We start from the raw sequence: 23,668 nt of genomic DNA on the forward strand, positions 1-23,668 counted from the left end.
GAGGGGAGTCGGTCTTGCAAGTGATTGTGATACATAGTTTTGCTATTTTTATAAATGAGATTTGATATGGCTGCAGAGCCTTAAATAAGAAGACCATCAATGTACACAGTACTGCAGATGTTGTCTCAACCATATTTTATCATTGAGACAGAACCTCCCCAGAGTTAATCAAGAAAATCTGCAGATGGTGGGGTTGAGTGTAATACACAAACATGCTGTTGAAACTCAGCAGGTCACACAGCATTTATAGGAAGTAACCAGTGTTGGGCCCAGACCTGAAACGTGACCTGTGTTTCCCCAGTACTTTTGTGGATTGCACAGAACCTCCCTACCATTGCAATGAACAATAATGTTCTGCTAGCTTTCTTAATTATGTGTGGTAGCTGCATACTAGTCTTTAGTGAATCCTTCACAAGGACACCCAGATCCCTTTGCATCTTTTCATTCTCTCACTGTTTACATAAAACTGTAGAATCCCCATTATCTGGTACCTATGCGGATCATGGATGTCGGAAATGCGAATTTTCTGGTTGACTGAGACTCACACTTCCAATGCCTAACAAATACACCTGGATTAAGAATTGATCATCCAAAAGACAGTGAAAAATGTAAAGTACAGGTTGTACCTCTTTAATCCGGTGACACTGGGATCTGGCTGTTGCTGGACCACAGAAAACGCTGGAAAACAGAAAACACATGCATGCGTAGACTCTGCCGCTACTTTGAGTTTATGGTGGTAGCTAAGGTCAGGTCTGGCACAGACCCCATGGTAAATACCCATGGATCCCTGCCTGCCATCAGTAAGTGCCCGCTGCACCCTGCCAGCCATCGTTAAATGCCCGGAATGTCCCTGCCGTCGGTAGGTGCATCTCACACCTCTTGCTCAGCATTGACGGTAGGACAGCATTGGTTTCTCTCCCACTCTTGACCACAAGAAGAACTCTGCTCCTGCGCAGTCCCTCCAGATGGAGGAAAATGTGTTTCCACATCACTTCCATTTGTTCTGAGGAGGCCGGTGCGGGGCAATGCAGTTTCTGCCAAACGCTGGGCAGAAGCAGTGTGATGAGATGGACATGTGGGAGCTTATGGGTGGGCATGCTCCTTTCATTATTTACACACAGTTGGTGATGAATAAAGGCGAGGTTCCCAACACCATCAGGAGGCGTGGTTGGCAGAGCAGTTAACAAGAGTTTGGACTAACAGCAGCAGATTCAAAGTGTGCTGGACCACGGAGTGGCAGATAAGAGAGGTACAACTGTAATTTTAAAAAAAAACACTATTGAGGTCTTTAATGATGTAAAGATCAGGTAATTCCCATAAGTTACAAATTCGAACCCCAGCCGCTAAGTATTGCGCTGGCCGCAAAGCTAGTTTTCCGCTGTTATAATCAACCCCCACCAATGTTCAACTTGTGTATTTTTCACCTACCGCATATGCTGGTGGATAGGATGATACTCGAAACTTAAAAGTATCCCCTCGAAATGGATCGTCTTATACGCCAGATCTAAAATCAGAACCTTGGCAGCGAAGTCTCAACAGGGTTGCCATCTTCCCCTCCACCTCCATATCCCATCCTCATTCCACTGGCTCCGACTCACGTGTCCCAGTCAGGCCCTCATGCACCTTCCTGGCACTGACAACCTGGCTCACTTTCACACATATGTCCCGGTCAGGCCCTCGTGAACCTTCCTCGCACTGACAACCTGGCTCACCTTCACACTCACGTGTCCCAGTCAGGCCCTCGCGCACCTTCCCGGTGCTAACAACCGGCTTACCTTCACACATGTGTCCTGATAAGGCCTCGCGCATCTTCCTGGTGCTAACAAGCCAGCTCACCTTCACACACGTGTCCTGGTCAGACCCTCCTTCACCTTTCTCGCGATGACAATCTGGCTCACCTTCAGACACACGTGTCCCGGTCAGGCCCTCGCGCACCTTCCTCGCGCTGACAACATGACTCACCTTCACACACGTGTCTCAGTCAGGCCCTCACACACCTTCCTCACACTGACAACCCGGCTCACCTTCATGCAAGTGACGACAGTGAAAAGAATGCACATGCCCCGTGGGGCATTGGTCATTGAGCAGGGCAAATCTGCCCGAGTCTAACGAAGTCTCAGCGCTGTCCTAGCGGGTCCATCCGCCAAAGTCTCAGTCGTTCAAATCTATTTCCTCAGATTTTTGCCAGCTGTTTGAGTTTCCGGTTGATTGAATTCTGGATAATGGGGATTATACTGTGGGTTTCTTACTGTCAAAATGAACAAATGCACATTTTCTCCATTTGGCAGATCTTTGCCCACTTACTTAACTTATGTATTTTTCTTGGTTGACTCTTTATGGCCACTTCTCAACTTACTTTCCCATTATCTTTTTGTCATAAGCAAATTTAGAAATAATGCCTTCATTCAAGTCCTTCACATGCCTCAAAAAAAGTTGATATGCCAGCGCCAATGCCCTTGGTACAAAAGTGGTTACATCTTGCCAACTCAATAAAAAGGCTAATCTATGCCCAATTTCTGTTTCTTGTTTGCCAGTCAATCTGTAATCCCTGCCAATGAGATATCTCCTACTCCACAAGGTTTTATTTTCTGCAGTCAAGTTGATGCAGTATTTGAACAAATGCCTCTTGGAAATGGAAATATAGTGCATCCACCAGGTCACTTTTATCAACAACATCATTAAAATTGCTTTAAAAATAGAAGTAAAATCAAGGAAATGTATCTTATACTTATCCTTCTTCCCTGCAGCCATACATAATCCCCATTCAAATGAATGGGCCTGTCATTTCTGCACGTCTTAACTTAGTAGAGGAGCTGAAAGCAGATTCTCCAGCCGACAAATCTCCACCAGCTCCTGCTCCACATTGGACACTGCGGGGGATCCACTGGCAAAGCACGGACAGGAAATAGTCAATGGAACTAGTCATTAAATTTGGGATTTCCACGTGGAACTGTCAGCAAAATACACCAAAATCCAATCAATTCTTCTTCTGTTTCAACTAACAATCTGGGGTCATTTTTGAATGGTTCATTTCTCATAATTAACAAAGCTTTCTACATTTCAATACTATTTTGCATAAAAATGTTTCTAATTTTATGGACCATTATCTATTTGTCACTCTTCCTTCTATGGAGCCTCCAGTCCTCTCTTGCCCTTAAGACTATTTTTAAAATTTACATCGGGATGTGACATTATCACACCTTATTTTATATTGTATTTGTTGTTACAGAGAGTGCGGCTCCGACACCTGCCGTAATTAACCAGCTGTTCCAGATTGGATTCTGCTCAACAGTGATCCTAACATGCCGTGGGTGATTGGATAATAGAAATGGAGGTAAATACCATGGGTAAATAATCAGACTTTCTCTTGTTAAATACGATAATTGGCTGGCTCTTGTGTGGTTACTTTCCACTCATGGAATGCCTCTTCGTTCAAGTTCTTGGTTACTGCAGTGGGATCCTCAACTGAACTGCATGGCAAACAACCACATTCTGATTACATATCCAGAGAAGGTCAGTTTCTGTTGCTATAAAGATTATTCTTCCATACCAGTTTGCTGCATAAAATGTAGGTGTTTCATTTTAGCACCTGATGCGATCTGCAGTGAGTGGAAATCTCGCATGATTTAGGGATATCTTGTCATCTATCTTTCTGTGGTTGATTACAGGATAACCCTAAATCTGAAGTTTCCCTCCCCCCTATCAACATGATCTTTCGTGATCGTTGTCAGAAGAGGGCACACAAATTCATCGAGGACCCCTTCCACCCCGCACACTGCATCTTTCAGCTGCTCCCGTTGGAAAAGAGATACAGGAGTTGAGGAGCATCAGAGCCAGCACCTCCATAATGTCTCCATAATACATTCAGAATCTTTGATTGTAATTGTTTTCAGCAGGCACTTTCAGGACCTGAGATTGAAGTGAGAGAGTAGCCTTTACTCCCCTACTACAACCATTGGTGCATTGTGGCAATTTAGGCTGACTGTCTCAGGATGACTAAATCATGTAAACTGTCATGGAGCAATGTATTGATGAAGAACTTTTGGTTACACTTCTGAAACTTTGTAAAGCCAATACTTTGGCAAATCTCTGCTCCCATACGTTTCTCTCTCTTTTCAAGGAAATCGAGGCAATTTCCCCCTTCAAGGAGAAAACCTTCAAACAAGTCCTATTTGTAGCAATGGGCTGCACATACGTGGGGTACATCTACTGCCATTTGGAAGGAACTGGGAGCAAGAAGTTCACGGCCACTTCTAAATGCACAAAAGCAGTGAGTGATTGAAGCTCAACATGCACCAGGTGGGAACACTATGTGTCTACTTGCTTTGAAAAGCACCATCTTTGAGTGCGTGGCTTCTTGCACACTTGGGAGATAGGATGTACTCATAGCTCTCCTCCTCGGGTTTCCTAATGTACAGTCAGGCCTTTCCTTTGTACTCTTGATCATCCTGAACTTGTAGAACTGCAGCCATAATCCGTTTAGATATTGGCCTTCTCATTACAAACTGCCCCCCCCCTAAACTCACATTCCACCTGAAGCAAATCCCTAGGCCATCTGTCATTAGTATCATTAGTCATCTGTGGTTAGTAAGGGATAAGGTCATATGTGTGTGGAAAGAAAAAGGTTTGCAAACCACTGTTTAATGGACTTTTTATGTGCACGGTTTCAGAACTCCAAAGGAAAAGGGCCAATGACATTTTTTCACAAGCAAAATATTTCAGTAGAGCAGTGATTCTTAACTTTCCCTTCCCACCCACATCCCACCTTAAGTAATCCTTAATAATTACAGAGCACCTATGGCATAGGGATTACTAAAGTGGAATGCAAGTTTAGTGGGGTGGGGGGGGGGGGTTAGTTTGAAAAACCATGGCATTGCATTTTTCCAAATGCAACTCCATAAAGCACAGAAATTTCCTGTAAGCAACCTGAAAGTAAACAAGGATCCCTTTGAACACAGTAGAAAGAGACCACTACTGTCTTATGTTCAAGTCTGATTTCAGATGCATTTTGCACAGACACTAGCCAAAGTGATAAGTTAGGCAGACATTAAATGAGTCCTCCCTGGGATGTACTTTGGGCATATGGGAACAAAATGATTACAACAGGACAAATCATTCTCACAAACAGAATTAAGTGTAAATTAATGTCCTAATCAAGAAACGTGATCAAAACTGAGCACAAATGAAGGTCTGAAGTACATTGCCCCTAACAGCATATTACCAACTCCTCTAGTGAATTACTAAATGAAAAGAATCTGAATCCTCAGCAGCCTTTCATGTCTGAGTGCAAAATGACTACCAATTAAAATCGAAAAGGAACATTCACGCTATTCAGTAACATCAAGAAAATTCTGACCTTTATGTGGCAATAAAGCTAAACATGCTAGTCATTGAGAGACTATTGAACTGTTGCCATAGGTTTTAGAAGCAGAGAAAACATTAGGTTCCCTTCCTTTGTGGGTGGGAGGGAAGGGGTGTTGGGATGGATATATAATTCAGTTGTGATCCATCAATCCTCAGGAACATCAGAGTGGAATCTCTGAAGTTTCCCTCCCCCCTATCAACATGATCTACCATGATCGTTGTTAGCAGAGGGCACACAAATTCATCAAGGACCCCTTCCACCCCGCACACTGCATCCTTCAGCTGCTCCCGTTGGAAAAGAGATACAGGAGTTGAGGAGCATCAGAGCCAGCACCACCAGGCTGAGGAATGGGCAGTGAGAATGCTGAATGACCAAAGGAACTGCTCACACCAACCATCTGAGACTCTCATATTCACAAAACAATATTTATTTATTTGAAAATATGAATACTGCATATATATACTTTGCCTGTAATGTGTTATGTCTGGTTGAGTGTCTACATGTTTTGCTCCAAGGACTGGAGAACACTGTTTCATTGGATTATACTTGTACAATCAGATGGCAATAAACTTGAATTGAATTGATTGATCTAGTACTGTGTGCAGAACTGCAAAATGATTTTCAGATATATTAAATGATTGGGAGTTGGGGCGCAGAATAGATTTGAGGTACAGAATAAGCTATGATCTTCTTGAATGGTAGCAGACAGGAGGGGTTGCATAAGCTACCTTCTGCTTCTCTTCCTTACATTTTTACATCACGTAGGAGAGCAATTGGAAACAAAATGTTTTATTATGAATCCACTTGATTAATTAGACTATATTTACAGATTACTCTGAATTTCAAGTATCCCAGATTTTCAAAGATATAAAGTGACTCAAGCTTGCAGGAAATAACTAGAGAGGCAAAAATGTTTTGCCTTCAAAAACATTAAAATACAGATGAATGCCCCAAAATTAAAAGCAGGACAGGTGTTAACATCAAGCCATATTAGCACTCAAACATGTCAAAATAATTTAAATCAATTAAATAACATAGTTCACTGATGCACAGAAATATCTATTAATCTCTATGAAAGGCAATAAAAGTTGAACCTTGTGGATCAAGACCTTTCTCAATAGGTTAGGTATCAGAGAGCTATTCAGGATTTCGGAAGGAGCCCCCAGACGACGTTCAGCTGACCTTCTGGAGCATTGCAGAGATACTAAGTGCCTACTCAACATATACATGTAAACAAATAAAGAAATGTAAACAAACTGACTGCAACATAGAGAGAAAAAAACCCAATAAAGTGTGGTTGGTGGTGCTGTGCAGTGAACGAAAGGGGGAAAAAACACAGCTCACTACAAAAGTGGAAAAGTTCGAGTCATTAAATGAGTGCCTGATGGAATTTGTTGTTGAGGAGTCTGATGGTGGAGCAGTAGCAGCTGTTCCTGATCCTGGATGGTGTGAGTCTTGGGCCACCTATATCTCTTTCCTGAAGGCAGCAGCGAGAACAGAGCGTGTTGGGTGGTGTGAATCCTCGATGATTGTTGCTGCCCTCCAAAAATTAGTTCAAATAAATTAACATCACAAGCATCACCCATGTTGCAGACAGAAAGAGCCAAGAAAATATTTGATGATTGGGACAATACGCTTTCAGAAAATAAAAAAGAGAATCTTATGGATTATGAGTACCATATACTGAGAAATTCTTCTTTTGAGTCCACTTGATTAACTAGTGAGATTGAACTAGGGTCATCCAGATTGCAGACCAAAGTACTTCAATTTTTTAACTCTCCACTTTTTCAGAAAATTTGGTCTATTCAACTCTTGTCATAAACACAGCTTTTAATTTTATGTGGTGGGAAAACATGGAGATAACTGTGTATTGGTGGTTTTTCTGCATTTGTGTGGTTTACTTTCTACAGCTATCTCTTCAAAAGTAACTTTAAGGAATTACTGCCAGTTAAGCACTGTTCATAATATTAAAGGCATTGTGTCCTGCTCGCTGCAATAAATGTTTAGTTATTATTCTTGTGTCTGAGATGAAAACAGTACCAATAGTGCTTGCTCATGTTGCAGGGATAATACAGCTATGTGCACTTAGCCTCTGTTAATCCACAAAGCTCATTTTAAAATGGTTGCAAAACACCCTATCTATGAATGGCATCATTATTATCTAATGTGCACAGTGAGAAATTAATGGAAGGGAGTCAGCCAACCCTGTCTGATTTTATATTCTCTCAACTCCAGGGGGTGATTAAAATTAGATGTGGTTCAACCAATCCAATCCTCCAATTTTTTTGCTGAAAACCACAAGAACAAAATTACCATACTGTTTGACACACGGCCTGTTTGATTATGGACAAATATCACCAGTTGCTCAGGTGGCAGCACTCTCACCTGAAAGCCAGATAGTTCTTGTTTATCCTGTTAAAGTGAATTGAGTTTCAAAATCTGGTCTAAAATTCCACTGCACTGCTGGACATCCCACCCCCCAGTTGGACATATCACCGCACCATTGGATGTACTACCACATCATTGACTGAACATCTGCATCATTGGATGTCCTTGGAGGTACCACTGCACCACTGGACACACCTCACCCCTGGAGGTACCACTGCACCAATGGACGCACCTCCGCACTGCTGGAGGTACCACTGCAATGCTGGACGTACCATCACACCGCTGGGCATACCACTGCACTGCTGGAGGTACCACCGCACCACTGGACGTACCACCACACCGCTGGACCTACCACTGCCCAGTTGGATGTATCACCACACCGTTGGACATACCACTGCACTATTGGACGAACCTCTGCACTGCTGGAGTTATCACTGCACTGCCGGAGGTATCATCGCACTGATGGAGGTATCACCGCACTGCTGGATATACTACCACACCGCTGGATGTACCACCGCACCCCTGGAGGTACCACTGCACATGCCTCCCCACCCCTGGAGGTACCATTTCACCACCAGATGCACCACTGCACCGCTGGAGGTACGACTGCACTGCTGGACGTCATCAATGCACCATTGGAGGTATCACCGCACCAATATACATATGGTCTCTCATATGAGATGTTAAGTTGTGCAACCTCTTTTTAAGGTAAATGTTATGGAGAATTACTTAAAAGAAGATGAGGTAAATTATCTCTAATCACCTGGCGAATATGTATCTCTCAAATCAACATTTCTCAGAAAACACATCATCTGCTTTTCCTCACATTGTTGGTGGGAACTTGTTCACAGATTTGTTTATGTGTTTGCTCTATTATCATAGTCAACAAACTTCAAAAATAGATCAAAATCTAAAACTATTTGAAAGTAATATAAAATTGCAAATACATTTAATTCTCAATACTATAGGAGCCACTTTTAAAATGAATAGGAAAAATTGACCAGAAATTGTAACAGTTGAAACAACAGTCATGTATTAACACAAAATGCTTCTGCTGGTGGGCATGGTTATAACTTGTATACCAAGTGAGGCACAAACCCTGAACAATAAAGGGAATAGCTTCAATGGATGTGTCCATGTAATGATGATCTGTTTACTAGGCTATGTTAAATGGTAGCGGTAATTTTAATTTTGCAGGACCCAGCAGACAACTGGGAAAAATGGATCGACTCCCAAATGAGGTTTACTCTCCACAGGAGTGTGATGTTTCTTCTCTTATGATAAAAAAAACTTGGATTCTTTTTGAAACAATGAGATTTATTAACTAAGCAAACAGCACGAAGGACAGAACATACACATGCCAGACCTCATGTGGAGGAATCCATCTTGAATCTACCTAAGTTGCAACAGTATTCCCCACATGCTACACACTCCATTTCTGACTCCTCCTGGTGGTAGCTCTCTATCACTACAGGAAGTTGATGGTTGGCTGTCTTCAGACCATCAGTTTCTCACTTCCAATACTAAATTAAATCTATCCTCTAATGTTGCATTAGTTTTCAGAAAATCTAAGATTCAAGGTCAAGGTTCCTTTAATTAAAATGAAACATACATAGATACCTAAACAAAGAGTCGCCATGAGGATTGCCCGGTAGCCTTAACCATGGGAGAGAGAGAGAAGCAAAAGAGAGACTCCCTTAAGAGACACTGACTTTTCGTGGATTTGTCTTCAGTGCTTCTGCAGCTACGTAGACTCCTGTCCGATCCATCGGCAACCCAAGCTCCAGATCCAAACCTCTGACAATCAGCTTTCAGTGCCCGTGGGCCTTGGAGCCCTTCTTGCCCTCAGCACCCTCTCAAATCCTAGCTCTGATATCTGGTTCCCATGAGCCAGCCCGCAGCCAGTGCAAGTCATCTGCAGCCTGTGTGGGTCCTTCAGCTGCTGAGCCCTTCACTGTTGGATCGTCTCCTCTGTTTCTCCTTCTCAAAGGGGGGGTGTGTTCAAGAACAAAAATGCTGGAAATTGTCAATGGATACAGCAACCCTTTGAGTGAGAGAAACAAGAGTTAACACTTTTAGTTGCTTTTTTCCAACTCAGAATGGTTCTGAAGAAAGGTCATTGAACTCAATGTTAACTTCGATTCTCCCTTCAGAGATGGGGCCTCACTTCAGAAGTTTTATTATTAGCTGATCAAAAGGTATAAACTTCCAATAAACTCACCAAATTAAACTTGAAATTCTGGCTTTGAATATCACCCCTACTTATTTATGTTGGGGGTGAGAATAAAACTCTTTCTTTGCAGGACAAATTATTTTATTGGCTGGACATTCAGAGTAATGGGACATTAATGGGACATTATGTCAATTAGACTATTAATTAGATTGTGCACTCCTCTATAACCTCTCTCTTTTTAACTTGCACAATTCTAGTACACAATGATTACTTCTGGTAGCTTAATATTCCAGTTTTGTACAAAATAGGGTCAAATATCTTTTATTTAAAGGAAAATAATGCATAGATGGAAATAGAATGGATTGGATATAATTGTCCAAAGAATGCAGCACATTTAACTCCAATGAAGTGAAAACCAAAGTGGAAATAAAGATAAAATGTTACAGATGCTGAAGATTAAAATAGAGAAAAAAAACGGCAGGAAACAGTGAAAAAATAAAGACGTCTGCATAAATTAGGAAGAAATTTGAAATGAAATTAGTAACATTAATTTCATTATTCCTGAACAATGTGAGAGATCATGCGGAAACCATGAGAAAACTCGCTGAAAGTGAAGCAATTTGGCAGACTGAAGTTTTTTTTTTACAAGATATTTAATTTTATTTTTTGATGAGTGTGGGCACAAATTTTTAATTTTGAACATACCCATTTTTTTCAATGCAATTGCTACTTTACTGAAATGAAGCCAAATTTACAAATTAAATAGTTACATTTTCCTGTGGTCATGTCTGGTACAATTATTTAAAGTAAGGAAATAAATTGATTTACTATTGTTTTTTCAGCTTTGGAAGGAAAATTATTCCTTTGCTCTTACCCCTGAAAAAATCATTCTGGCAGGAGACGTGTCCAGGCCCTTAACATTGCTGATCTGTAGATGAATCCTGTACCTAGTGAACATGCCAATCACTGCACTTTATTGAACTGAGAGATAAGGAATTAGTTGGTTTGCTGCTTTGTATGAAAAACCGATTTCACACCTGCCATTCACTGACTGTTACCAACAAGAGAATATAAATCTTTTCTAAGATGTTGTCCAGACACTCCACACAACCTTAATCTGGAATGAACTTTAGTTAACCCATTGTGTTGCAACAAGAATGTACCTCAGAAGACCAAATTTAATCTCTAGAAATTTGCTGATGGTTGACCAGGAGTGGGCAGAATATAGGGTTGGTATTTTCAATGTTGATGCTCCAGCAAGTTCTCATCATCCCCTTTCCTTTTCAGCAACTCCAACAATTGTACAATTCCCTATCATTGAACAGAGAAAATGGCTACCTGTTTCAAGCAAAAGTCACATTTATGAGAAAAATGAGGTGAATGGCCTCGTGGAGCATGAATTATCTAGTTTTACAGCTGTAAACACACCAAGAAGAACATGACATTAGGAGGAACTAGAATATTACTGCTGTCTGCAAAATAAAAACCACGCCACAGGTCCTCTGAGACCTCCCCCTTATCACTCCATCATAATCACAGACCCCAGAAGTCATACAACTCATGGCCAGGCAACCTCTGAGGCATCCAAGAATGCATCAGCCCGAATCCACAGAATTATGTTACTTTTGGTAGTTTTAATTAAAGGAAGTGTGTCCTCAAAACTGCCCTATCTACAGTTTGGAACAGATGAAAAAGCAGGTAACATCTATCCCAAGGCCTGCAGTTCCCTCTTTCAAATTTCATTCGTTTCAATTAATTTGAGTAACCTTGTTAGGTCTGATTTCTAACTAAATAAGAACACCTCCCTTTACACAAATAACACAAAAATATTTACTGATTTGATATTCACATTGTTTGCTCAGAGAAAGTTGCTCTACATAATTTCGCAAATCAATATTACTTTTAATTTCTCAATGGTTCAATTTTTCAAGGTTTGGGAGACAAAAATCAATGAAGGTTCCAAAATTATTGATTAGTTTATATTAAAAAGGCAGCCACAAGCAAGTTGGATAAAACTGAATGTTGACACAAATAGAACAGGTACTCCAAATCTGTAACTTGTCACACATTGAATTACTATGTCACCACATTATGATTGAATGAAGAAAATTAGGAATTGGAGCAGGAGAGGGACATATTGGTCTCTTGGGCCGATTGCACGATTAAATACGTTCAGAGTTGATCTGAATGTAGCTTCAACTTCATTTTCCTGTCTGTTCCCATGATCTTTGAAAATATAATAGTCTAAAAGCAAGGCTTAAATGTATTCAGCAACCCCAGTCTGTACAGTGCTGTCAGAGAGAATTCCAATGATTGCAACTCTTTCCTCTTTACCCTCTCTGCCTTATGTACCCTTTATGATTCTAATTGCATGCACTCCAGTTCTAGATTTCACCATGCAAGACATCATTTTTCTTGTCAACTCCTTTTGCCCTTGTATAAGACCATCTTGCACTTTTCTAAACTCCATTAGGTACAAACACAATTCACTCAACAATTCCACACAAGCCAATCCCTTCAACAAAGGAAACCATCCATAGAATCTTTTCTTAATTCCCTGTAATGCAAGAATAGCCATTCTTGAATGACTTTTACATATTGTACGGAATAATCATGAATAGTCTCAGTGAAAACAGTAAAGCTGCAGGAAGATTTCTTGACTTCCCTTGTCTAACCTTAAGAAGCATTAAAAACTAAATCTGTGAAAAGCAACCACATAGAAACAGTTGAGTACAAAAGAAAACTTGAATGACACTTACCTGGATCCACCATAACAAATGTGTTTTCAGCTGAACTCTCTCGTCCTACATCGTTCCATGTTTTTGAAGGAGGTGTCGGATCGACTGGAATTCGAACTGGATAGCTTTCTGTTGTTGCAACTTTGGATAATGTTTCCGTCAGTTCAATTGTTTGTGGAAAAGTGGTATTTTCCTGACTCATAGTTGTGTTTGAAAGGCCTAGTTTGCTGGTCGGATTTACATCTTTTTCAGTTGGACCACTTGAACCTCCAGGTGATGTCCCTGATTCAGTCTCATTTTGTGCCGTAGTAGTTGTTACATTCACAAAATGCTTCTTTTTGTCCTCTTTATTTTCCCCTTCATCACCTTCTCCTCCCTCCTCTTTCTCACCAGTTTCTTTCTTTTCATCTTCACCTTCTGCCTCACCAGTTTTGTTCACTGCAGAACCACCCTCTGAGCCTGGGGATGACAAGGCTTCAGTCGTTGAAACAACAGGCCTCGCTCGGTGTTTGGTGGTCGAAGAAATGGCTGGAAAGCGTGTAGGCCACACGGTGCTAGGAAAGGAAGGAACAACGCCACCACCAAATCCAAGGCTTGCAAGCAAAGTGCTCGTTACCACAGATGCGACAGTAGTCTGGCTTCCACTGGATGAAGGGCCCATGCCAGTTGCCATGGAAACAAAGGGCAAAGTTAGTCCAGAAGAAGTCCAAGTAGATGACCCAGAACTGATTGGTGCCATGTCAGCTGAAGCAGCAGGAGAAGCTGTAGGCTTCAGTGGAAATATGAAAGGAAAATAATAAATGTAGAATTAGCAAAAATACTGGACCAACTACTTGGTTCCCATTATTTATTACAGGAGTTTACTAAAGGGGATTTAACATCCACCATATTTTCACTCTTGTTCCTGTGGACAAAATACCATTTTTTGTCCTTTCTGCCACAGAGACTTCACTTCTGCAAAATTATGTTTAACAAGACATATGTTATTATATAGGCTTCCTATAAAACCCATAATTTCTTTCAAACCTTACATTTACTTTCTGAATCCTGTATTAGAATCAGAAGAACTTTGCTTATGTCCAACATGATTATTTTTCAACTTGTAAATTTAACCAACTGAATGGAGCAAGCCACAGGCAGAGACTGTATTTGAGGTGACAGATCTGCAGATTCTGTCCACCAAGGTCCAAAATCCTATTGACAGTCTGCTGCAATGGGTAAAGAAAATATTTAAAATACTTTAAAGTCCTGGAAATTAAGTTTAAAAAAAGTAAAAGCTCAAGATTTAAGCATCTGCAGCTTTTGTGCTTCTTTAAAAAAAAGTAAACCACTTACCTCGACTTAATGTTTACTCAGAGTGAGTGATTTCATTCATTCTAGCATAAAGCAGAGGGGCCAGGTGTGAAGTGGATCCTGCCCCTTTACTCAATGCACGGTGTGGTCTGTCACAAGGCTCAAAGCTGGGTTTAACAGTTATTTATGCACAGGATGAAATGTAGTCGTAAATGACCTTCAGCTTGTCTCCAATTCCGAAAATCAATATGTATGCAACATACAGAGGTGAACTGAAGAGTATCTGGTGGTTAAGCAGTGGTTCCCATCAGCACTGCTTACTACAATGACAGCCCATTGCAACACTTTCAGGGAAAAACAGCTCGTCGGTGCTATATTAATGGAGGGAAAGGTAATAGATGCACAGGTGAACTATTAAAGAACTTGTACCTATGCTCCCCAATCTTCCACAGCAAGGTGAACATTTCAGATTTCAATCAAAAGACAATTGAACCACTGTTGCAAGCCATCTAGTGGCTAGTTGTAGTTTCACAAGGAACTGATGGTATCTTTCCCCATACTGTCACTAACTTCAGGACTAGTGTCCAAACGCTGAAGCTCTGACTTTGATGCTGCTATTTGCCAGGGATTTCTAAACTACGCTTGTGCGTTGGGTTTCTCACCAAGTCCTGCAGCAGTTTGCTACTTTGTGGCAATTCTCCATCATTGATACTTGGGAAAATGTCTACTCAACCAGCAACATTAGATCTAGCACAGAAAATAAAAACTCCATTCATTTGAATTTAAATTTTAAATTTAGACATACAGCATGCTAACGGGCCATTTCAGCCCATGAGTCTGCGCCGCCCAATTTACATCCAATTAACCTACACCCTCGTTACGTTTTGTACGGTGGGAGGAAACCAGAGCCCCTGGGGAAAACCCACACAGGCACAGGGAGAACCTACAAACTCCTTACAGACAGTGGAGGATTCGAACCCTGGTCCCGATCGCTGGCGCTGTAAAGGCGTTACGCTGACCATGCTACGCAACAGGGAGGAATGGCTACAAATTTATAAGGCAGTCTCCAAGCATCAGGTGTTTTTTGAATTGATTTTTTTCCCCAACATTTGATGATTTTAACTTTTTGTGTTTTCTTCTAAAATTCTATTTCTTTTAAATTTGCATTTTAGTAACATAGTGTGTTTCTGAATGATAAGGGTATTCAAAGTATGGACTGATTTTCCGCTGTCTAAGCTAGCAAAGTGCCTCAGCCAGCTGTCAACGATTCCCAGCTGTTTTATGGGTTGGCTTCTTCTGGCCTTCCAACATTTATGTGCCTGAATGATTTTCCATTTAGGATTCAACCAGCACCTTGTAGTTACTTGAAACCAATGGATCTGTAGAAGGTAAGTTTGGTCCTTTCACGCAATTCTGTAGTGATTGCAGTCAGAAAATTGCCTCAATAATTATGCATAAGCTAGAAGGAGAAGGAAATATTTTTGAAATTTTCCATTGACGAAGAAAGGTACTGTATAGACACTATTTTTGTAGTTCCATTAATTCAAAGATATGATAGAAAGTTTTTTTTAAGTTAAGACTCTTTATGTAATTTGCATTAATTGGCATTGTTGATATCCAAATAGCTTTCATAGCATTTTTCTATAAAAATACATTAAAGCTGGAGAAACTCAGCAGCATTTATAGGAGGTAAAGATATAAAACCAACATTTCAGGCCTAATTTATTCTTCAAGGTATAAGGGTTCAAGCCCAAAACGGCGGTTTTATATATATATTTACTTCCTATCAATGCTGCGAGACCTGCTGAGTTCCTTCAGCTTTTCTGTGTTTTTACTACAGTCATGGTGTTTGCAGACTTTCATCTTTCACTTCCAAATTTTTTCTACCCAACCTGAATTATAAGATCATCTCATAAAAAATTGGAAAGCACATCTTATCCAAAGTTAACAATCTGTGCATTACAGAACATTGCCCTGTTTATATCTGGTATTTTAAATTATTTTCTATGTTTTGATGGTAGGTCATTATCCTGAAACTGTAACTTTATTTCTCTCCACAGATGCTACCAGATCAGCTGAGTATTTCCTGGTTAACTACTTTTCATGTGCTCATAAGTGACTATATTGCAGAGAAAGAAACATTCTTTAAAAACAAATTCCAATGATAACTGCACTGTGGACATTCTGAATTTAATGTGCCTGTCACATAGTTTCATCTGTAGCTGGTGTTCTCTTGAACATTTCTGATGCCAAATGTTCTACCATATCAGCAAGAAAAACCTGTACTTATGTTGCACCTTTAACATGGCAGAGCTTTGTAAGACTTTCTTACAAAGGTATTATCCAGCAGAAAATGGGATACTAGATCAGGAAAAATAATGGGATACTTTTCACTAAAAGTTTGGTCAAGGAAATAGTTTTTAAGAAACACCTTAATGGAATGAAAGAGAGGTTGACTCAAAATAATGTATGGAATTAATAGAGAGGTTATGGCCTTGATAGTAGAAAATAGCAGTGATTAAGTGTGGAACATCTCAAACTCTGGAGGATCAAGAGGACTGTCACTGTGCAGGATTCTCAGATAAGGTTTCAAGACTGGGGGAGGTTACAGAAATAGAAAGGGAAAGGCCAAGTAAGGAACTAAGGATTTTAAAGTTATGGCATTATCCACCACAGATAGACCAATAACTCGGGAATGAAGGGTGGAGAGAACAGTGTGAACTGAGAAAGTTGGGTGTTAATGCAGAGGTGGAAATAGTTGGTGATGGTATGGCTCTGTATTGGCTCACTTATGACCCCAAGGCCATAAACAGTTCATTTGGTTTTGGGAAGTTGACTGGGAGAGGATGGAATTGAGACCTAAGGAAGGGAAATAGTGATTTTAATAGAAATAAAATGGCTTGTGTCTTTTCAATAGCGGACAAAGAAAATTTCTGCTGATCCTGTTCATTGGATTGGAGAAGTGATCTGACTTGTAGACAGGGGTATGAACCAAGGCACTTGATAGTGAGATAAATCTGGGTGTTGCCAAAATACATGTGAATAATGATAGAGTTGACTTGCTATTGTTGTGTGACCACCTATAGATTACACAATCTTACAGCAGAAGTTGGTCTCTAATACTTGGAAGGAAATCAGGCATAGAAAAGCATAAACGTACTGTGTTGAGAAGATGCATCTTGTTTTAAAAAAAAGTGTGAATTACCTTGGTATGAGACGAATTGAGAATACTCAGTTCTCTAAAACCGATATCCTTACCATTGCTGCCTCCATTTAAGCGACCACCTAACATTTCCCCACCACCTCCCAAAACAAGTGTCTTGTACTCTTCTTCACCATTCCCCATTGTTTCTCTTCCTTAATTCTCGTGACTAAAGAACATACTAAAGTAAGGTTATTTTTGAGATTCCAACACATTTTATTAACACAATGCCTATTCTCTGCCACATGACAGAAATGTGAAGGAGAAATGTAAAATAAATTATTTATCTATGACTGAATTATTGAAATTGGGTCACTTTTGGAGATTAACTTTGTACCTTTCACAAATAAACAAACATGAATGAATATATTTTGCTGCCATCTGTTGGTGAACATTGAACTGTTTACCGTAACCAGGTGGAAAATTATCTCTCAACACAAAAAGCCTGCCTGCTCTACTCCTGATTCTCTCACAAAGATACTTTTTCAATAGAATAAAAGATTCTGTCATGCAAGTTTATCACTGAATTTCCCAATATAGCAAAAACTGGAAAATACTAATCGGTGTCATAATTCATCTCTATTCATTACATTTAATCAACTTGATTTTTTAAAAGAGACGACTTAGAATTGATGAGGGTAGGGCAGTAGTCTATTTTTACATGGACTTCAGCAAGGCCTGGACAAGGTCCAGCTTGGTTGATTGATCAGGAATGCAAATTGACATGTAACCCAGAGTGAACCCGTCAACCCAAGGGCCCTGTTCCTGTGCTGTACTGTTTTATGTTGGATACTAAACTGGCTTGGTAGAAGAATACCAGTAGCATGTCATGGATTGGTACCCTTGTACCCAAGGGTACAAGAAAATAGTTCCTCGAAAGTGGTAACATAGGTGAACAAGATGCTGAGGGAACATATGGTATTCATCAAATGTGTATTATCCTGAGACATCATGCTACAATTGTACAAAACGTTGTTGAGACTGCACCTGGAATATCATACAGTATTATCACCGTACAATATTATCACCATACAGAAGGAATTATGTCATTAAGCTAGAGAGGGTGCAAGAAAGATTCACAAGGATGTTATTTGGACAGGAGGCCTTGAGTTAAAAGCAGAAACTGGAAAGGCTGGGACCATGTTCCCCAAAGTGAAGGAGGTGGTGGTTTATCCTTACAGAGTTTTATAAAACTATGAGGGCCATAGATAAGGTGGATTGTTATTGTCTTTTCCCAAGGGTAAAGGAGTATAAAGCTAGAGGGCATAGCTTTAGATGAGAAAGGACCTGAGGAGCATGTTTTTATCCACATAGAGGATGGTGGAGGTCTGAAACGAACTGCCCAAGGAAGTAGCAGAAGCAGGTACAATGATAGCATTGAACAGAGATTTGGACAGGAAAAGGTCAGAGGGATATGGACCAAATGCAGGCAAATTGGATTAGATCAGGAAGGCACCTTTGGCATAGACATGCTGTGCTGATGAGGCCTGTTTCAAAAGGAATAAAATTTTACCTTCAACATTGCATTGCCTTAATGAAAACTTGCATCAAGAAAAACTACAACATAAACAATAATAACAAAAGGTAGCTCAAACAATACCTTTGAAAGTCACTAGTTTAAATATCATGCAAACAAAATTGTATGTGTAAGGTTGGAAAAAAACACACAGCAACACCATTCAATTCTCTGAAGTCATGTAAATGCATTAATTATAATTATTGTTTATACCATACAACAGCTTTCAATTCAATCTGCTTGAAACTTCAGGTTAGCTCCAATTCACTAAATCTGTGCTATTTTCACGGTGTGGTAACATTGGCAGTTCATAGTTCATTTGTTCTTCAGTAGGATGTGCATGTTGCCCACAATGTTAGCATTTATTATCATTCCCAAACAGCCCTTGAACTGAGGAAGCAAACTGAGAATCAACCACATTAGTGAGTTGGAGTTGCATGGGGGACTCTCTTGAAGGATGGTATTTCTTCTATCATCCACAGAAAGTCACATTATGAACGTCTCTTCAGGCTGTCTGATTTTTCAGTTTTCTTTAACTGCAGCACTATTGTTGATACCACCTCAGATTAGAGATGGCTCTATGATACACAAGGTAAGTGGAACAGAGATGACAGATAAGCCTTGGCACAATGGAGACCTCAGCAGCACGGTTAGTGTATTACAATGCCAATGACCCGGTTTTGAATCCTATGTTAACAGTAAGGAGTTTGTACATTCTCCTTGTGTTGCGTGGGCTTCCTCTGGGTACTCCAGTTTTCTCCCACCCTTCAGGGATTTTCAGATAATTGGGGTATTTGGACAGCATGGGCTTGTTACTGTGTTTTATGTCTAAATTAGACTACATATTCATCTGCTCTACTAGTTTATATTGTTATAATACTGCCCATAATCCACATTTCCTTATGGCATAGAAGGAAGCCATTTCAGTTATTACGAACTCCCATTTAATTTTGTGTATCACTTTAAGGGCTAGTACTGGCTGCAAACATTCACAGCTGTGGAGAGACTGGGTGGCTTTACCTAGTACAGACTATACCCAAAGTTGATACTCTGGAGGAAGAGAAAGAACATTTGTTTCTTTATCCAGAGAGAGACTGAAGGAAACAGTATTCATTATTGACCACCAGCCATCTCATGGAACACTAAAGTGGAGTGACTCTGTGTGAAATGGACAATTTGGTTGATTCTCCTTTGTCAGGGGAATTATTGAACCCCACCGTACCTGGGTTGTGGAAGCATCATGGAAGTCACACATTTTGTTTCACCTATGCAACCGTTTGTCCTTAAGGATATTTCTCAGCAAGAAACTGAACAAGGATTCGTGAGTTTTCAGCAATCTGATCACTCAGTCTCTCCCATCTCCTTCGTCTTCGTGATTACCTCTGGGCAACAGTTTAAAAGTCTGCGTTTCGACAATGGACTTGTAAGACTGAACTTTGGAATGACTTTCCAGAATTGTGTCTAAGCTGTAATGATTTGGGAATCACGCACGCACGCACGCACGCACATTGTTGGGTTTGATTTAAGTAATGTGTTATATTATTAATAGTTATTAATAAATAAAAAAGAAAACAACACTGTCTTGGTGAATTTCTATTGCTGCTGGTCTCTGTCAGGTTGCAGAGCAAGCCTATTCCCCACTAATTTTTTTCTGTAACATATTTTCTTTTAGACATACAGCACAGTAACAGGCCATTTCGGCCCATGGGTCCATGCTGCCCAATTTACACCCTACACCACTGGTACTTTTTAAATGGTGGGAGGAAACCAGAGCCCCCAGAGAAAACGCACACAGACACAGGAAGAACGTATTAACTCCTTACAGATAGCAGGGGTTTCGAACCCTGGTCTGGTCCTGATTGCTGGCGTTGCGCTAATTGCTATGCCAACCGTGCCACCCTATTCTTTTCACATTCATATCAACTCCCCCAAATTCTGCTGCTCGTGCACACACCAAAGGCAAGTTACAGTGGCCAATGCCCATGTCTTAGGGGTGTGGAAGGAAAGTGGAGCACTGGGAGGGAAATCTATTTGAGAAAACGTCCAGAGGCCCGTATTGAACACGGGTCATTGTTCCACTCTGCTGCCCCTGTCTACAATGCCCAAAGGCAGTATCAATCCACACTGAGCTCCCATCTTTATTTTATTTTTCCAAAAAATGAATAATTACATAATGATGAAATTACGCTTACTAAATAATTTCACTGCTGGCTGCTGTTTGGATTAAAAAAAGAAAATTTAGTGTAAGAAGCAAATGTTCAAAGATAGACAGTGATACCATAATTTCCTCCCATTTTACTGCAGGGAGATTGGATGTCATTCGGTATTAAAAAAAGAAACATACAAATATGATTTTTAAGCAGAAAATATTAATTTCTATGCTTACCATTCTTGTTTTTATAATCCTGGTTCCTTCAAATATTCTAGTTGTGTTAGCTACAGAGGAACAAAAATACTTTAATATAAATAAAAACATAATAATCAAAATTATGTAAAAGTTAAAAAGGAAGCCTCATTGAAATAGAGCAAAAATAGGTGAGTCATACCTGGTCAAAGATGTGAACACAACAACATAATTTGAACTTGATTCAGAAAGATAGTTTGTCTATTACTTTTCATAGTCTTGTTTATAATTACATTAAAAAATAATAATTTGCACCTTCAGTTACACAAAGCCCAGATAAAATCACAGCTGATGCAAGGTTAACTTTAGGAAGGCTACTTTGGTAATAATGCCACAATGCTTGGGAGCGGTAGTATCTATTCACCCTATTGAGTCTGCTCCGCATTCAAATCTGATGCATTTTTCAACCCATTTTCCTACTATCATTAAATGTCCATACTAATCAAGAACCTATCAACATCCGCTCTAAATATACCCATCTCCACAGCCATCTGTGGCAACAAATTCCACATATTCACAACCCTTTGATTGAAGAAGCCCCTCAACTCTGTTCTAAAGAGACATGCTTCATTCTGAAATGTGCACTTAGGTTCTAGATTCTTCACATGGACTCTAATCAGAATGTTCAATGAGATTCCCCCTCATCGTTCTAAACTCCAGAAAGTACAGGCCAGAGCCAACAAACACCTCATATCTTAACCCTCTCATTCTCTTAAACCTCCTCTGGATGCTCTCCAATGCCAGCACATCCTTCCTTAGGTAAACTGCTTGCAATACTCCACATGGTCTGACTAATGCCTTGTAAATTCTCAGTATTACATCTTTGCCTTTATATTCTAGTCCTCTTAAAATGGATGCCAATGTTGCATTTTCTATCAACTCAACCTTCAAGTTAACCTTTAAGGAATCCTGCTCTCAGACTCCTAAGTCCCTTTGCAAATAGTCTCCCCCTTGAAAAAACTATCTACTTCTTTATTCCTTCTTCCAAAGTGCATGAATATGCACTTCCCTGCACTGTATTCCATCTGCCACTTCTTTGCCCACTCTTCTAACCTATCCAGGGTCCTCTGCAGAGTCCCAACTTCCACCACACTACTCTCCCCTCCACCTATTTTTGTATCATCCACAAAGTTGGCTACAGAATCATTAATTTTGTCATCTAAATTATTTACCTACAATGTGACAAGTAGCAGATCTAACACATACTGCTGTGGAACACCACTGGTCACTGGCATCCAGCCAGAAAAGGCCCCCTTTATTTCCACTCTTTAGCTTCTACCAGTCAATGTTCTGTCCATGCTAACCTTTCACATAATACCACAGGCTCCAATCTTATTTAGCACCCACATGTGTGGCACCTTATCAAATGCATTCTGAACATTCAAGCATACAAGATCCATTGACTCTCCTTTGTCTATCCTGCTCATTACTTCCTCAAAGAATTCCAATAGATTTGTCAGACAAGATTTCCCCTGAAGGAAACTGCTAACTTCAGTCTTTTTTATCTTGTGCTTCCAAGTACCCTGAAACCTCATCCTTAATAATGGACTCTAGACTCTATGATCTCCATAAGTCCATCATCCACTGCTCCCTCCCAACCTTGGAATCTATCCTTGTGACTGCAGGAGATGCTCCACTTGTACCCACACCACCTCCCTCAGCTCCATTCAGGGCCCAAAACGCTCCTTCCAAGTGAAGCAACATTTCACTTGTAAATCTGCAGGGGTCATCCAGTGCTCTCATTGTGGTCTCTTCTACATCGGAGAGACGACATGCTGACTGGGAGATCTTTGTGTTGAGCACCTCATCTCCGTCTGCCACAATAGTGTGGATCTTCCAGTGGCCACCCAATTCAATTCCCAACCCCATTCCCTTGCTGACATGCCTGTCCATGGTCTCATGCACTGAAAGACTGAGGCCACCTGCAAACTGGAGGAACAACATCTCATATTATGTCTGGGCACCCTCCAACCATCAACCTCCAAGCATCGACCTCCATTTTCCATTAGAACCCCCCCCCCCGCAGCCTTCTCTATGTCTCATTTCCTCTACCTCTGCCTCTCTCACTCTTCCCTTTTCCTTTTGTCTCCTTTCACAGAGCCACAATCAATTCACACTTTTCCTCTCTCCTGTCCTCTTACCATATCCAATTAACACCTTTTATCTGTTGGCTGTACTCCCCACCACCCCCCCATCTTATTCTTCCCCCTTTAACACAGATGCCTTTTTGTTCATACCTTGAAGAAGGGCTCAGGCCCGAAATGTTGTTAGTGTAACTTTACCTCCTATGGACGCTGCGAGATCTCCTGAGCTTCTCCAGCATCTCTGTGATTTGACAAAAAATCCCAGCATCTACAGACTATGGCATTTCATTTTAGATTCTTGCCAACCAGTGAAGTTAGGCTAACTGTGCTGTAATTTCCTGTCATTTTCCCCTCTTCCTTCTCAAAGAGTGGAGTGACATTCATGATTTTCCAGTCCTTTGGAACCATTCCTGACTCCAGCGATTCTTGGAAGATCACTATTAATGTATTCACAATTTCCTCAGCTTCCTCTTTGAGGACCCTAAGGTGTAGTCCATCCAGTGCA

At 40.5% G+C, this 23,668-nt stretch overlaps 1 protein-coding gene across 2 annotated transcripts in view; it reads right to left on the reverse strand.

Annotated features, from left to right (window-relative positions):
- LOC138764115 (receptor-type tyrosine-protein phosphatase gamma-like) overlaps nucleotides 1–23,668 on the reverse strand; it is a 735,396-nt gene that overhangs the window by 90,756 nt on the left and 620,972 nt on the right. For both annotated transcript variants that reach the window (XM_069939515.1, XM_069939516.1), the window contains 2 exons: nucleotides 21,062–21,111; nucleotides 12,686–13,433 (listed from right to left, as the gene is read on the reverse strand). In XM_069939515.1, coding sequence (XP_069795616.1) covers nucleotides 12,686–13,433; nucleotides 21,062–21,111 — 798 coding nt within the window. The remainder of the gene's footprint in view (nucleotides 1–12,685; nucleotides 13,434–21,061; nucleotides 21,112–23,668) is intronic.

Source organism: Narcine bancroftii, chromosome 5, assembly GCF_036971445.1.
Source record: "Narcine bancroftii isolate sNarBan1 chromosome 5, sNarBan1.hap1, whole genome shotgun sequence".
Classification (NCBI taxonomy): Eukaryota; Metazoa; Chordata; class Chondrichthyes; order Torpediniformes; family Narcinidae; genus Narcine; species Narcine bancroftii.